At 39.3% G+C, this 15958-nt stretch overlaps 1 protein-coding gene across 1 annotated transcript in view; it reads right to left on the reverse strand.

Annotated features, from left to right (window-relative positions):
* Nucleotides 1-15958, reverse strand: part of cstf3 (cleavage stimulation factor, 3' pre-RNA, subunit 3) — a 33761-nt gene that overhangs the window by 12900 nt on the left and 4903 nt on the right. The window contains exons 4-12 of the mRNA XM_017707998.1: nucleotides 9103-9135; nucleotides 6778-6875; nucleotides 5187-5253; nucleotides 5066-5100; nucleotides 4768-4894; nucleotides 4339-4416; nucleotides 3440-3602; nucleotides 2357-2466; nucleotides 1613-1729 (exon numbers count right to left, since the gene is read on the reverse strand). Coding sequence (XP_017563487.1) covers nucleotides 1613-1729; nucleotides 2357-2466; nucleotides 3440-3602; nucleotides 4339-4416; nucleotides 4768-4894; nucleotides 5066-5100; nucleotides 5187-5253; nucleotides 6778-6875; nucleotides 9103-9135 — 828 coding nt within the window. The remainder of the gene's footprint in view (nucleotides 1-1612; nucleotides 1730-2356; nucleotides 2467-3439; nucleotides 3603-4338; nucleotides 4417-4767; nucleotides 4895-5065; nucleotides 5101-5186; nucleotides 5254-6777; nucleotides 6876-9102; nucleotides 9136-15958) is intronic.

Genomic DNA, 15958 nt, shown 5'->3' on the forward strand with positions numbered 1-15958 from the left:
CTGCAGAAGACAAGTCACCAGACAAGTTAGGTGCTTTTTAAACTCAAAAAAAAAAAATTAAGATTTCAGGAGGCTTAATGGTATCACAGCTAGAAAATCAGCCCAGCTGCAACTCATTAATCACACCTCCTCATCCTGAGCAGCTTTACAAGGATCAGCATAACAGCACAAGGGAAATTTATTAACATTATTCATACGAATATATTGTAGATTTCATGATTCATTACCTGGACACAACGTTGGGCCTTATTAAATCATAGAAAAGTTGCATAGAAAAGAGCGCAGATTTGATCGTTCGACAAACTACTCTGCATCCATTTCATGAAACAGTGCGAGGTGGAAATAACTGGAGATTTGAGGGCAAATGACGACCCTGCTTTAGTGCATGAAATCAAGCACCAGTTTACCAGGAAGAACACCCTAATTCATGCAGATGTTTTGGTAGGGAGCCTATAACAGCATTCAGCAGCTAGTGAGCCAATGGCTGTGTTTGTAGGCAGAGTGGCGACTGCACTGCTCCCCCCCACTGACCAAACTTTATAGTGTTAAAATTATGATCAGTGGAAAGAATAAAATGTGAAATAAATTGTAGAATGACATGATTGTGTAGTGTGATTTTTTTTTTTAATTTTTACTTTTACTTATCAATTACTTATTTTACTTATCAATATACATGTAAAATACGCACATCTACTTTTGTATTGGACTGCCACGTGCACATATTATTACTGTTCTTTTCTATTTTTACTCTTATTTTTGGTATTACAGGTGATGTTGATAACAGTTTTGGATAGTTAACTGCAAGGCTACTAAAACTACTACTGTCAGAATTACACACGCTCATACCAAACGGGAGGTAGCTTATACAGACACGGCAAAGATAAAGTTGATGAAAAACTGCCTTTGAAATTTGTGTGTTAATCAGAGTTGACTGTACGTGACCTTGACAAATAACGGCCAATGTGAATGAGAAATCATTATGCATTATGAGTGAATCGTGTCAGAGAGAGTCTCTGAGCTAGTTGAACGTTTTCACTCAATGACAGGTGGGGGTAGACATTATATTACTGAATTAATATTATTTTTCTTCTTCTACTGGCGCACAGAGATATAATGAAAAAAGACCTTTTAGCAGAGGTGAAGCAAAAGGAGCATTTTGATGGAAGAAAACAAGAATTCTGTTTTTTAAATATATGATAATTAATGCTTAACATGACAAACTATCAATGTAAGAGAAATAATTTTAGGTTGACTTTTAATTAATACAAAGAGAAAAATGTTTATATTAGTCATGTAGTGAGCCGACAGTGCATGACTGAGGTGCCCTTGAGCAAGGCACCTAACCCCCAACTGCTCCCAGTGCGCTGCAGATAGGGCTGCCCACCACTCCGGGCAAGTGTGCTCACTGCCCCCTAGTGTGTGTGTTCACTAGTGTGTATGTGGTGTTTCACTGCACAAATGGGTTAGACTGCGGAGGTGAAACTTCCCCATTGTGGGACAAATAAGGGTCTCTTAATCTTAATTACTACCTGGATTGCTGATACATCAAAAAAATGAACTGATCATTTATATTATCCAAACTATGCATTTGTATCAGCGCTGAAAGCCTCACCTCCTCATAGTCTGCAAAAGAGAAATATAGCAGCATGTTCTTCTTCAGTAGAGTTGAGATGGCACGCTCATAGATGTTAGCAGCCTCGTCGCTGAATAGCTTAGCGTTGTTCATGTCCTAAATGAAGATGTTTATTAAAAAAAAAAAAAAAGAATGAGACTTAGTGGTTTCAAGGCATTTGCATTATGAGACATTACCAAGCAAACAGACAGTACAAAATGCTCTTAAAAATAATATAAATGTGCCACAAATGGTTCTTAAAGAGAGGCCATAGAAGAACCACATTTGGTTCCCTAAAGAATCATTTGAAAACGAGATCTGTAAGTGTGAAGAAGCTTTTAATGGGGTTAAAAGAACCTTCACATAATGAACACATTCTTTATCAAATTGAGAACCTTTAGGTTATGTGGAGGTTCTTTAAACTTTAAAAACCATCAACTGATCGGTTCTCCTGGGAACCAAAGTGGTGCTTTCATGGCATCGCACAAAAAGCCATTGTGGGCATCTTTACTTTTAACAGTGAGGATAAATGATCATGTGAGTTTCTACAACCTCAATCTCAACCTCACAGCCTAATAAAAATGAAAACACTAAATATACATTTAAATGATACATTTAAATTCAATCACAAAATTAAATAGCTGTAATTTTTACGACACTTTACAACACAATTAAACAAATCAAATGAAATGGCAACAAGCACTTGCACAGCTGAAAAACTGAGATGAAAGATAGCACACGAACCCCTTTCTCTGCAAGCAGCTTGCTGGACTGCTCCAGATACTGAGCAGCCTCGTACCACACGTCAGGATGATGGCCGAGCACCAAAAGGCACTGCTCGTAGGCAAACATCACTGCAGGAGCAAGAACATACAGACTATAGCAACAAAACAGCAAGGCGTTGTGCCAGCAAGCTTTCTCTATACAAACCACAGATTGGGGACTTTGACTATCCTGGATACTGAAATCTCACACAACATAAGGAGTCTGGATAAGAAGAATAAGGATTCGTTTTGGTGCTAAACTTGTTAATTCTACACAGGTTGATAAAGGTCAACATTTTGGATCACCATAAAAAACCTCTTTAACCCTTGTGTGATGTTGGGGGTCTGTGGGACCCATTTTCAATGTTTACCAAAAGAAAAAAATGAATTATTACTACTTTCACTTCAGATTCCTCTGATCATTTTCTGTGAAGAACATATAAAATACCTTATTTTCAGTGACTTCACACTGAACACCATTTATATTACACATGTGGTGTTGGGCTGAACCCACGGGGAGTAAAAGTGTGGTGGTGCAGTGTCCGTCACTGTGTTCTCCTCCTACATGGCCTGCTGTTAGTCTGTGTGTCTGTGAGGGTGGACAACAGGGACAGGCTGCTGACTGGCTACAGCTGCTAAACGGAGAACCCTACTCTGGCCACTTCTGATATTTTAAACATCAGGTATTTTTACATAAATACAAAAACAAACACAAAGGGCTAATTTGTAAAACTGGTCCTTTAGTTAAGTGGACTGACATTATAAGGGAAAAATTAGTAATTCCGATTATCCTTAGCCAATTTCCACATCCTGGTTCTGTAGCACATCTGTCCTGCATGTCAGTGTTTTTGCTCTAATACATGCTTGAACTCATGAGAACTTCCTCCACAAATTAAACTGCCAACTCCTCTAACATTATGGTCAAATGTCATAGTGAATGGGCCAATAGAAATGATCCAAATCATTACACACATTAATTTAATGTGTAAATTTTTGAATCAAGTAAATTTAATGAAACAGTTATTTTCTGAGAAGCACTGTTTTATGCTACAGGCCTCATCACCTCTCTTAGTGATGAGTGTTTGGTCTTCTGTGCGCAGAGGGTTGCTCTTCTCCCACTGGATGTATTTCTTCCACATCTCCACCTGCTGGGCCTCCTGAGGAGAGTTCTGTGGAGGCACTGAGGGTGCGTTTCGGTCCAAACCCTTCATCACTGTCTCATACTCCTACAACAGAGCACAATTATGGTGATATATTTTAGAGTTATAGAGTTACATTACATTCACTGGACTCTGTTTATCATTCTGCTTTAAGACTTATAACAGGCACCAGATATTCAACTGATCACTGTGCACTTTAGGAAATGGGTGGTTGGCCTTCACTTTCAGGGCAAAGACAATTTCACTGGATAATTTTTGTCTACAAAGTGTTTATTATTCAGCTTCCTTCATATTTGTCAGCATTCATATCAACAAAAGTCTCAGTATAATTTACATTTTAATAGTAAATTCAGCTGGACGTTCCCAACATGGCAAGGCAGCTTTAAGTTACAGAGCTCCATCTGCATGGAATGATCTGCAGAAACATTTGTAATTGGAGCAAATTATTTCATTGAGTGATTTCAAGATAACTGTAAAAAAGCTATCACTGGTTGTGGTCGTGTTGTTTCTTTGTTGACTGTTTTGTGTGCTGCCTTCTTGGCCGGGGCTCACTTGTAAAAGAGGTTTCTAATCCCAATGTGATTACCCTGTAACAAAGCCAGTTAGCAAATGTCACATACTGAGATCTTTCAGTTTTTAATGTACTGACAAGTGAACTCACTGTTCCAGATGTGTCAATTAATATTAAATGCCTAATTAAACACCAGATGTGAACATTTTTATTCAGAGTTATCTGCAGCATAGCAGTGGTGGACACTCTGGGTGAAAAGTCAGTAAGCGTGAGAACAGGTGAGACTCTTACCTTAGCAACCCTTCTAGCATTCATGTAGTCTCTGCTTCGATCTTCTATCATCTTTTTAGCCAGGTGAATATTGATGCCCTTAAAAAAAAAAAAAAAGGGGAAAAAGGTGTTTACTTAGCACTTAATATAACAACACAGATGAACATCATGTCACTGGAACCTGGAGCAAAACATCTTTCAAAAGCTCAAGTAAACTGAAGCAAAACCTCCCACTTCCAGACGGAAGTGGTTGAAAAGGTAGCTTGCTGGATGAATCTGTAATTATTCTGCAAGTACTTGTATTAAATGTACTGCAATTCACTATTTAAAATATTTACTGCTATTCATTGTTGAGCTTTCGCTGGAATTTTATAAGCATCTATAGCTTTGTTGGTCATTTGACACAGCAAAGAAAACTGTATTTTCTATTTTCATGACTTCTTCTCTTACCTCCTCATATTTGCTGTAATCTCTCCACAGCTGTTCGATGTTGATCATGGGGTTGACGCAGCCCCTCTGGTATACCCGCCGCACGGCTGTGATTCGCTGGTTTTCTGCATACGACCCCACTGCCTCGCTAACAGACAAAGTGGAAATAAAGTACACTTCCAAAAAAAGCATGTTATCATTACACTCTGTGTTTTCACTTTTTTAACACATACGGTGTCAGGCCACAAGAACACAGCATATCTTCAATGCAAGTGATGTAAAAATGATGAAAATGTGTTTGGAATGACTAATTACTTACACTCCTTTAAGAAAGTTGATGTAGTCCACCCAAATCTGAGAGAAAAACACAGAACAAGAATGTGAGCAGGACGTAACAGCTGTGAAATATGAGGTATCAGTACTGACAATGCGGTACTTACCTGGTATGACATGATCTCCATTCCAATTTTGTCCAAGGCAAAATCGTATGCCTGAGCCATCTTTTCCCTGATGATACAAATTTGATTATAAAGACAACCAATCCAAAAATTATTTAACAAAGTATGCACAAGTTACATGCTTCTTATTGCATACCAGGAGTGTAGCAATAAAATGTACTGTGTTGCTACGTCAGTGCAGGCTCTACCAAAACTGCATAAGCACCTGCTTAGGATCCTACAGCCACCAGGGGCCACCCTAACAACTCATTATTGACGTTGAATGCTCTAATACACTGAAAATGTATACAACATATTACTGTAAGGTGCATTTTCAGCCACAACCTATTTCTGCTGTACCGATAAATGTACTGAAATGAATTCGGAATTTCTTTAATTGTAATACCGCTATTGCATGTTTTACTCCCTTCTTTCCATTGTTAGTTAATGATGAGAATGTCCAGGAAACACCGCTGTTGTGCCATTTGCATTTGCACTGCGTTAAAATTCCATAATGAATGTACCAATCAAATGTTTTTTTCTTGTCTGTCACGTGTAACCAATTGCAACATACAAACAACAAAGACATACAAAGATATATATGTACATACATATATATTATATACACACACACACACACACACACAGAAACACACAGACAAATATACATATACATACATACATATATATATATATATATATATATATATATAGATAGATAGATAGATGTATTAGTAACTAAGTCACTGCTCTAGTATGAATGCAAATCTTATAAACTCAAAATTAATTAATTAATTAATTAATTAATTAATTAATTATGCAATAGCTGGGAATAGATAGCCCTAAAGTTAGATGTCAGTCAACGTGGTCAATGTAAAGGGGTTGCCCTACTTAATTTAATCTTAGAGTGGAACCTTTAAAGGCCCACTGCATACATTCAAGGACAGCATGGTGAAGTGTATCCCTAATCCAGAGAGAATGAGTTGGGTGGGCAGGTAGAATAGAATTAGAATTTACAACCCTTTGTACACTGTGAAATTAGACCTCTGCATTTAACCCATCGGTGCAGTGAATCACCCACATACATGCACACTAGTGAACACACACACACACACTAGGGGGCAGTGAGCACACTTGCCCGGATTGGTGGGCAGCCCTATCCACGGCGCCTGGAGAGCCGGGGTGACTTCCAGTGTAGATGAATATACCAATTTAAATGGACCAGAACCACTTGGAAAGTGTACTGCACTGTTCTGTGTTTAACTGTTTCTTTTCTCTGGGTGTCAACATGGGCTTTTGTTTCTAGCAGTATCTGAGCTCAGGACAGGCTTTCTCTCTAACCTATTGGTATCTAGCTTCTCTAGACAGACAAAGCACTTTGTGTAAGTCGCTCTGGATAAGAGCATCTGCTAAATGCTGTAAATGTAAATGGAAAAAAAATAATGTTAAATTGACTTAAATTGCAATGTGTTCCTTTTTCCTGTAGACACTATTTTGGAGATGTGTGAGGTTTCGCTCCAACGGTGGGTGATGACACCTTCATTAACAAACAACCATAACAATATACGCAAACTCTGCTAAAGAAAAAACATACTTGTAGCTGGGCAGTTTTCCTTTGGTTTCGCGAACATATGAAAGGTAGCATTTCCACAGGTCAATGTGCAGGACCTTCATGAGGCATCTCTGAAACAGCTGGACATGAAAAGCAAGCAAAGTGTGTTTGACATGCACAGCTACACAGTTAACACATCAAAGGAACACTGGGTTACTAATCTCTCTGTATTTGGTTTGCACATTGGCACATTTTTATTGATTTCAAATCAATTAAATATATATTAAGCTCTGTTTGCTGTTCTGCGCTAGCATCCTGAGCATCCTGGACTACGTGGGATGGAGTGCAGACTGAAGAGTCGCACTGGGAGGAAAATGACGTTAGCACTGACACAACAGGTTCACCGTTCGCCTCACAGCACCAACAGTAATCTCCTCACGGACAAATGCAGGCCACATGACGTCCGTTCCAACTCAAACACCAACTAAGCAGTATTTACTGCTGCTGTGGCACACACGTTACCGCAGCACTGCCATGTCAGTGTCAGGTTATTCTCACAAACAGGACAAGCACTGAGACTTCAAACAAATGTTTAAAGTCTTTATTCTTGATTTACAAACAATGATCCCTGGCTAAATTATTGAAAAGGTGCACAGGTGGTGTCTGATCACGGTACCACGCTGGAATTCACTGAACTCCTGAGAGCGACCCATTCTTTCACTAATGTCTGTAGAAGCAGTCTTCAGGCCTAGGGGCTTGGTTTTATACACCTGAGGCCTTGGAAGTGATTGGAACACCTGAATTCAATGATTTGGAGGGGTGAGTGAACACTTTTGGAAATATAGTGTAAGTGAACACGTCCTCTAAAGGGAACCAACTTATTTTCACTTAGCACACCAGCAAAATATGTTTATTCCCCCCCACCATAGTTTAAATATGCTCTTTCCAAAACAGGCTTTCCCACTTGAGTAAGCAGATTTATTGTTTTGCGTCCAATGACGCCTCATATCGAGGATGGATGGAGGGGAATTTCACAGAAAACTGGCCTAAACACTCCCACACTCCCAGGTGAGACCTTCTAACAACAGTTTTCCCTCAGTCAACAAAATAATAATTATACATATTTTGCAAAAAAAAGTCTATTTTGTTTTACTGGGCAGACGTTATGCTTGATGAACCCTGCTCAGGATACAGAAATCAACAAATCATCATTGCTAGATAAAAACAGCATTCCTTTAGCTCCTCTGAACGCTTAAATGATGTCACTTCCTCACTTCCATCACAAGACAACGTGGTAGTAGGTTTTTTTTTTTATGAATACACAAGTTTCAACATGGTGGAAAGTAAAACTCAGACAGATCCATTATAACAATTTTTAAAAAATGATCACTATTATATTAAATTAATATATATTTTGTGTTTCTGTGGACACAGATATACACCAATCAGGCGTAACATTCTGAGCACCTCCTTGTTTCTACTCTCATTGTCCGCTTTATGAGCTCCACTTACTCTATAGGTGCACTTTGTAGTTCTACAGTTACAAACTGTAGTCCATCTGTTTCTCTGATACTTTGTTACCCCCTTTACCCTGTACTTCAGTGGTCAGGACCCCCGTGGACCCTCACAGAGCAGGTACTGTTTGAGTGGTGGATCATTCTCAGCACTGCAGTGACACTGACGTGGTGGTGGTGGTGTGTTAGTGTGTGTTGTGTTGGTCTGAGTGGATCAGACACAGCAGTGCTGCTGGAGTTTTTAAACACCTCAGTGTCACTGCTGGACTGAGAATAGTCCAGCAACCAAAAATATCCAGCCAGCAGTGTCCTGTGACCACTGATGAAGGACTAGAGGATGACCGACACAAACTGTGCAGGAGCAGATGAGCTATCGTCTCTGACTTCACATCTACATGGTGGACCGACGAGGTAGGAGTGTCTACCAGAGTGGACAGTGAGTGGGGACAGTGTTAAAAATTCCAGCAGAACTGCAGGGTCTGATCCACTCGTACCAGCACAACACACACTAACACCGTCAGTGGTACTGCTGAGAATGATCCACCACCCCAATAGTACCTGCTCTGTGAGGGTCCATGGGGGTCCTGACCATTGAAGAACAAGGTAAAAGGGGGCTAACAATAGTCATGATGTTATGCCTGATCTGTGTAAAATAACTAATTACTTTTCCTATATTTGTGTTTATTTGCATTTTATTCTACTGATATGATCTTCTCATAAGCATAAACACAACTGCTGCCAAGACAAAAGATTTTAATGTGCTTAGGCGACTTACAGAACAGAGTGTCTGTAATAAAGTATCAAGGAGTTTGAGTATAACGTAGATGTTTCTATTACAGTGGTGAAAACTTACCTTTTCAACCTTGTCATAGTTTTTAGCCTTGATCTGTGGACAGATTTCAAAACCACCATTAATAAAACATGACTGTGTACAGAGTTGGGTACAGCATGAAAAGTCATTGATTATGACAAGCATTCAAAAGCACACATGCGCACACTCACAGACCCCCTTTAAGATCAACAATGTGAAATTCATACAAAACCTCATTATGACGCATTATAGCACCCTGCCCTGCATAAAGGTTTCTCCTTCCCCATTATGCTCCCAGGGTAAACCCTCTATTTCACAGCCAATAATAGTAGGAACAAGATGGTCCTTTTTTGTGCTTTGCTGACGCAACTTGGTGAAACTTACAGCTGTTAAAAAAGGGAAGCGGGACCCAGAACTTTGCAGTTCCCCCCTAAACTGTGAGAGTAACGTGAAAACGTGATTCGGATCCATCCCAGCCACACTAAAACGACTGTAGGTAACACCTGGAGGGCCTTCGCTAAAGAACTCAACATGATTGAGTACATTAGGCTGCCAAATGTGCTGGATTGTTCATGTGGGTCACCAAACTAAACTGTACAGCACAGTCAGGGCAGGTTTTTTTTCTTCTTTACATGAAAGAATTAGGGACACACTGCTGTCAAGAGTGTGGTGACAAAAGCAATGCATTAAATTGACCATATTCAAACACGCACCTCATTTCCACATCAATAAAACACATTGTGTGTCAGGTTTGTCTTGCTGTTTGCTTACTTTCGGCAAAAACTGGCCCAATATGTTTTATTCTTATGGAAATGAGGTACCCATCTGAATCTACTTCATCATAATTCATATTTCCATGTGTTCACACATCTTAAAACTGAGGAAAGCGCACAATTCAAAGGAGCCAAAAATGATGCAAGTGGGGGCAAAAACAGCATACAAGCTGGAACTGTGGCAGGAAGCCCCCTTAGAAAGCCTGTAGAACCCATCAATCTATGCAATACAAATCAAGACACCATCTGCAAAGCAGCAAACAAGAGACTGTGTGTAGTATTTATTACATAACGGTGCTAAACTGCCTTAATTTAAAGCCAACGTCTTAATCACAGTCTGAGACATAAATGAGCCAGGTTACAACTTCACCAGTAAAGGCCTTCATATTTTATTGGGGTTTCTTTCACTTTTATATCGCCCTGGCACTTCGCAAAGCTCTAAAGGAAACGTGACTAAGCATTAAAACACAAACAAGAAAACATCTGTATGGGCCAGTCAGATACTGGATCATTTTCATATGCACAAATTGATGCAGATGCTAATTTACACACTAGACGTGGGAAATGAGACAATATTTTATTTTATCATGACGTCACAACATGCCACAATACGCATCTCTGGGTGTTTTGTTATATATGTTATTATATAATAACTGGATTTAATGTAGTTTTGTATATTTTTTTAAACTGCTGGTGCACTACTGATACAAACATATCAAACTTCAGAAATATTAAATATCATGATAGATATCGTGCGTCATGACATTTTTTCAAGTATTGTATATCGCCAACCCCTAAATACTAGTTTATGTGGAAATTGGGACAAGATCCACATGAATTTGCATTAGAGAAAAACATAACATTTATTTGTAGAGCAGTGTTTCCCAATCCGGTCCTCAGGGCTCTCAAGACGGTCCACATTTTTCCTCTGTCCCTGTGTGTTGTGAGTTTGGCTGGAGCAAAAATGTGGACCGTTTGGACAGCCCTGAGCACCGAGCTGGGGAACAGAGTCACAAATGCAGTAAAATGAATAAAACGCATGCTATGGCCTAAACACTCTACACTCCTAAAAAGATGGTTCTTCAAGGGGTCTTGAGCAAAGATAAAAGAACCATGAACCCTGTGCATAATTAAATGGTTCTTTGCATCATAAATGGGTTCTTCAAAATGTGTTGCAGATGGTTCTATATAGATCCTTTTTTGAAAAAGGTTCTATGTAGCACCCAAAAGTAATGTTCTGTTGTTGTGATGCAAACCCTTTTTAAAAAAAGGTTCTTTATAGAACCACAGCAAATTCTCCAGCAATCTAAAGAACGCTTTCATGATGCAAAGAATCCTTTAATCGTGAAAAGGGTTCTTTGAGTGTTTATGGTTCTTTATAGAACCACCTTTATTAAAGAACCCTTGAAGAACCATCTTTAAGTGTGTACCTGTCCAGGTTTGAAAGATCTCCCAAACCTAATCAGCCAGTATCATCCTGTATCCCTATGAATAAATGCTATCAGCACACAAGATCGTGACTTTCCATCACCCTACGCTTTTAAAAAAAGTTCTTAAAGGGTTCTTTAGTAAAGAAAATTGTTCTAAACATAGCCACAAACACTCAAATGAACTCATGATTTAAAAAGTTCTTTGCATTGTGAAAGAGTTCTTCAGACTGATGGAAAATGTGCTGTAGATGGTTCTATAGAACCCTTTTCCAAAAGGGTTCTATGTAGCATTTAAAAGGGTTCTGTTATTGTTTAAATGCCAAGCTTGAAGTGACCGATGAACCATTTTTGGTGCTACACAGCATACCATCCCTTCAATCATAAGAACCCTTTCACCACACAAATAACCATTTCATCCTGCAAAGGGTTCTCTGAGTATTCATGGTTCTTTATAGAACCAAGTTCTTTACTAAAGAACCATCTTTGAGTGTACCTGTCCAGGTTTGAAAGATCTCCCAAACCTAATCAGCCAGTATCATCCTGTATGCCCTATGAATAAATGCTATCAGCACACAAGATCGTGACTTTCCATCACCCTATGCTTTTAAAAAAGTTCTTAAAGGGTTCTTTAGTAAAGAAAATGGTTCTATACAGAGCCACAAACACTCAAAAGAACTCCTGATTAAAAGGTTCTTTGCATTGTGTAAGGGTTCATCTGACTGATGGAGAAAACGGTTCTATGTAGCATTAAAAAAGGTTCCATTATTGTTGTCATGTTAAGCTTGTAGTGACAGAAGAACCAATTTTGCTGCTCTACAGCAAACTGTCCTTCAATCATAAGAACCATTTCACCACACAAATAACCATTTCATCCTTCAAAGGGTTGTTTGCGTGATCATGGCTCTACATAGAGCCGCTTTCTTTACTACAGAACCCTTGAAGAACCATCCTTTTCAGTGTGTACTGCACTGTTGCAAAGTCTCAGAGTAAATGCTTTTGGATCAGTGAATGTGTGCCAGTAGTTTTCCCAAAAAAGACCACCTCCACATCAGAAACTGTCACTAAAATCTGAGACTCCATCGTTCAGTTCCCTCTAAAATTAGTCCAGACAAAAAGAGACGAACCCTCCAGCACTTTATAGACACAAATATCCGAGGACCTGACGTCACTCGGCACATCCAGCGTGAAAATATCACTCAACTAACAGTGAGCACACAATGTTCATCACAAATAAAGCAAAACACTGTATTATTCACTAAAAAGGCCAACAGAATAATCGCCAAAAAGCACCCGGTCTGATTATGATAATCTGATTAGATTAGATTAGGGGAGTGTTTTATCTGGGCCTCATCCACTTTCACAAATCTCGCTCTCTCTCTCTGCAAAAAGGGAGCACATTATTTATGTGAATTGTTGTGGAAAAAGGTACAAAAGGCAAGATTTCAGAGATTCACAGCTCTTGTTTTCAGAAGTCAGACTAATATGAGCCTGAAAGCTGTGAAAGTGCAGGTTATGGACACTCGTAGCTCCCAAATACAGACAGGCAGGTAAACAGTAAACAGGTAAGAGCTCAAAGTGAAATATTTACTTCTTAATTAATGTCACCCTGGTATGAGAGAGTTGGGTCAAGTGTAAAACCTGAGGAATAAACACAAAAAGTCACCAGTCACACTTGGTCAAATGTGCTCTCACACACTCGCACGCAGCCCCACAGACACAAAACTACCCAATGATTAAACAAATTTGTATTGATTGTCAACCAATTTTATTACTGAAAAGAAAAAGCAGTTAATTCAGGAAGGCAAACACATGGTTGAATGGGTTGCAGAACAGGTGAGGTTAAACACCAAGCTTAAGGATGATCAGCCACTAAAACCAGGCCTCAACTTTTATCGTAACGTGTTCAACTTTTCCAGGCATGCTGGTCTTTCTCCAGTGCAAAAGTGCAGATTTCAACGATGCCAGCTCAGTCTATGAGTTACACTCACAGTTGGGTACATGAGGGACAAGTAACATCAATCTGAGCGATTTACAGCCCGTCAACTGCTGAATTAACTCCATAACTTCCCAAGACATGATGTACGACACCACCTCATGTGTGTGTGTCTGGGAAATTAATGAAAAATCGAAGACAGATTGAAACAGACAATGCTATCTAATGAGCTGTCATGGCAAATTGGGGAAGGGGCAAAAAAAAAAAAAAAAAGCATGCAAATATGCAAAATAATCTTCTAAACTAAAATTAAACAACTAAACAGCAGTGGATTCTGTGCTTAAAAAACACCCACAAAGCCAGGCCAGAGGGTATAAACTATTTTTATTTCCTAGTTTTTTTTTTTTTTGCATTAATAGTTGAGTTGTTTCAGCATTTCTGTAAATCTGAGCAAATCAACAACAAAGTGCATCTGGATTAGGGCAAAAAGAGTGATGAGGACAAACACCAAAACTCTTTGGGGGTACAAAAGGTGCAGATGGTAAATCACTGAACCTAAACACAAATGGAAACCTATTCACAGACGGCACTGGTGAACACCAGTTTTGGGTCGATATTGGTAGAAAACGCTGGATCAAAGTTCAGACCGGAAAAGAATGAATGCAATCCAATTGCGATAAAACATCCTGACATAGCGCTCACTCACACTGTGCGATGTGACGTGATGTTAGCTGTGTAGTTCTTCCTGTGGGGTAGAACGGTCAGGGCAGTCGTCTACGCTCATTTTAAGTAAAGAGCTTCAATTACAAACAGAAGGTAGATTAAAAGTGAGCCATTTGCAAATTTTTAACACTGAACCTTATCAGCATTAGTCAAAACTCAGGTTTCCAACACTGGAAAAGAAAAACTGGTGTTACTCCATCTCTAAACCTGGCAATTAACCTCTGCAGTCTTTCCACTTTTACTTATTTTAATTACACAGAAAATGCACAGAGCATTTTTGGGCTGGTTTCTCAGAGACTGGTGAAGCCATGAGTGGCGAGTTTGTCCTGGCAGGCCGGCGTCCAGCACAATTCAGTGATTGTTCTGGTCAAACTCAACCACTACAACCAGTTATCAGCTGATCTGAATCAGGTTCATTTGAGTAGGAAAACCATTGTGGCCAGTGTAGTGACCAGTGTGCACTAGCTAACAGTCCTCCACGTGTTATGGATTAAGTCCTAAACTGCAGCACTGATGGCAATTCTTTTTAGTCTAGGATTAATTTGGGTCTGTGAAAACCGGCTCTCAGAGTCAGAACAGGACCTCTAAACAGCCTGTCGGGGTACGTTTCCCTAATAACTGCGTTAACTGATTAATATTTATGTCCTAAAACACATATCGGAGTCTAGTCCTTCACGTAATGGCACTGCAGGCTTTAGAGTTCCTCATCATCTAGGAACGCCTCAGGAAGGCCTTCTAGAGTTATCAGAAGAATCTCTACAAAGCTGCGGCCTGGTGTGCAACTCAGTTTGTCATTCCTCTGGAATTCAGCTGAACATAATTAGCTACACTTTTATAAAATAAAAACAAAACAAAACAAAACAAAGATATAATTAAAAAAGGTTCTTCTGTAAAGAAAATGGTTCTACATAGAACCATAAACACTCAAAGAACCCTTTGGTACTTTGAAAGGGTTGAAGGGTTCTTCAGGTTGATGGAAAATGTGCATTAATGTGCTATATGTGCTCCTTTTTGAAAAAGGTTCTACTGTTACAAGCTTGACATCGTAACAACAGACGAACCCTTGTGGGTGGTATTCAGAAGCATTTTCAAAAAGACTCTATATAGAGCCATCTACAGCACATTCTCCACCAATCTGAAGCACCATTACATGATTTAATCACGCCAAGGTTTCTGAAATGTTCATGGTTCTATGTCAAAGCATTTTCTTTACTAAAGAACCATCTTTTTTAAGAGGGGACCCAACATCTGTGAAGCTGAAACGCTCCTATTTTTACTGACAGAGTAAAAAAAAAAAGAAGAAGTGGGGTCCCTGGGGATTCAGAGAACTACTGGAGTAGTAACTTCAAATTTGCATAAAAACCTGGAAAAGGTCTCGCCCTCGAGCGATTTTCGGTTTAGGATCTTGCTCAGGAGGGTAACCGCAATGTCAGAGGAAGGAGATCTGAACACAGTCCTGGTGTAAACCTCTCTAGAACGAACCAGGAGCAGTACAGACTTTTTTTTCTTTCTTAAAATAAAAACATTTCGATTCCTGGCACAGTCCCCTGACCCACTGAGTCTCTGCTGAGTCATAATTCAGATGAGATAGTGATACGTTCACAGGACAAAGTCCTGCCTGAGGCCGAATTAATATATAAACAAGTATTTTTTAATGAAACAATTTCTCGTCCAACCTGGAGCATAAATTAAACTACGCAAAAACAAACAAACAAACAAACAAAAAAAAAAAAACTGAGGGAAAAATGTACAAACCATGCATGTTGGCTGTTAGTTGTGACATACTTACCATTTTAAGCTCCAGTCTTAGGAAGCAACAACTTATGGCCTTAAAGAGCACTCACTTTAAGCCTGGCCAAAGTGTGGACTATCTTTGTGGCATTAATTAAAATTTACTGTTTCATGTCAAATCAGTGTTGTGTAGTTCAAAACTGCCATGTACCTCACACCTACAATGTGTCATGGTCAATGATCTGGCTCCAATCTTAAATGTTGGGAGAACTGAGAGCAGACCCTACTGAAAATGGCTCCTGACACTA

Source organism: Pygocentrus nattereri, chromosome 7 (genome assembly GCF_015220715.1).
Source record: "Pygocentrus nattereri isolate fPygNat1 chromosome 7, fPygNat1.pri, whole genome shotgun sequence".
NCBI classification, from domain to species: Eukaryota; Metazoa; Chordata; class Actinopteri; order Characiformes; family Serrasalmidae; genus Pygocentrus; species Pygocentrus nattereri.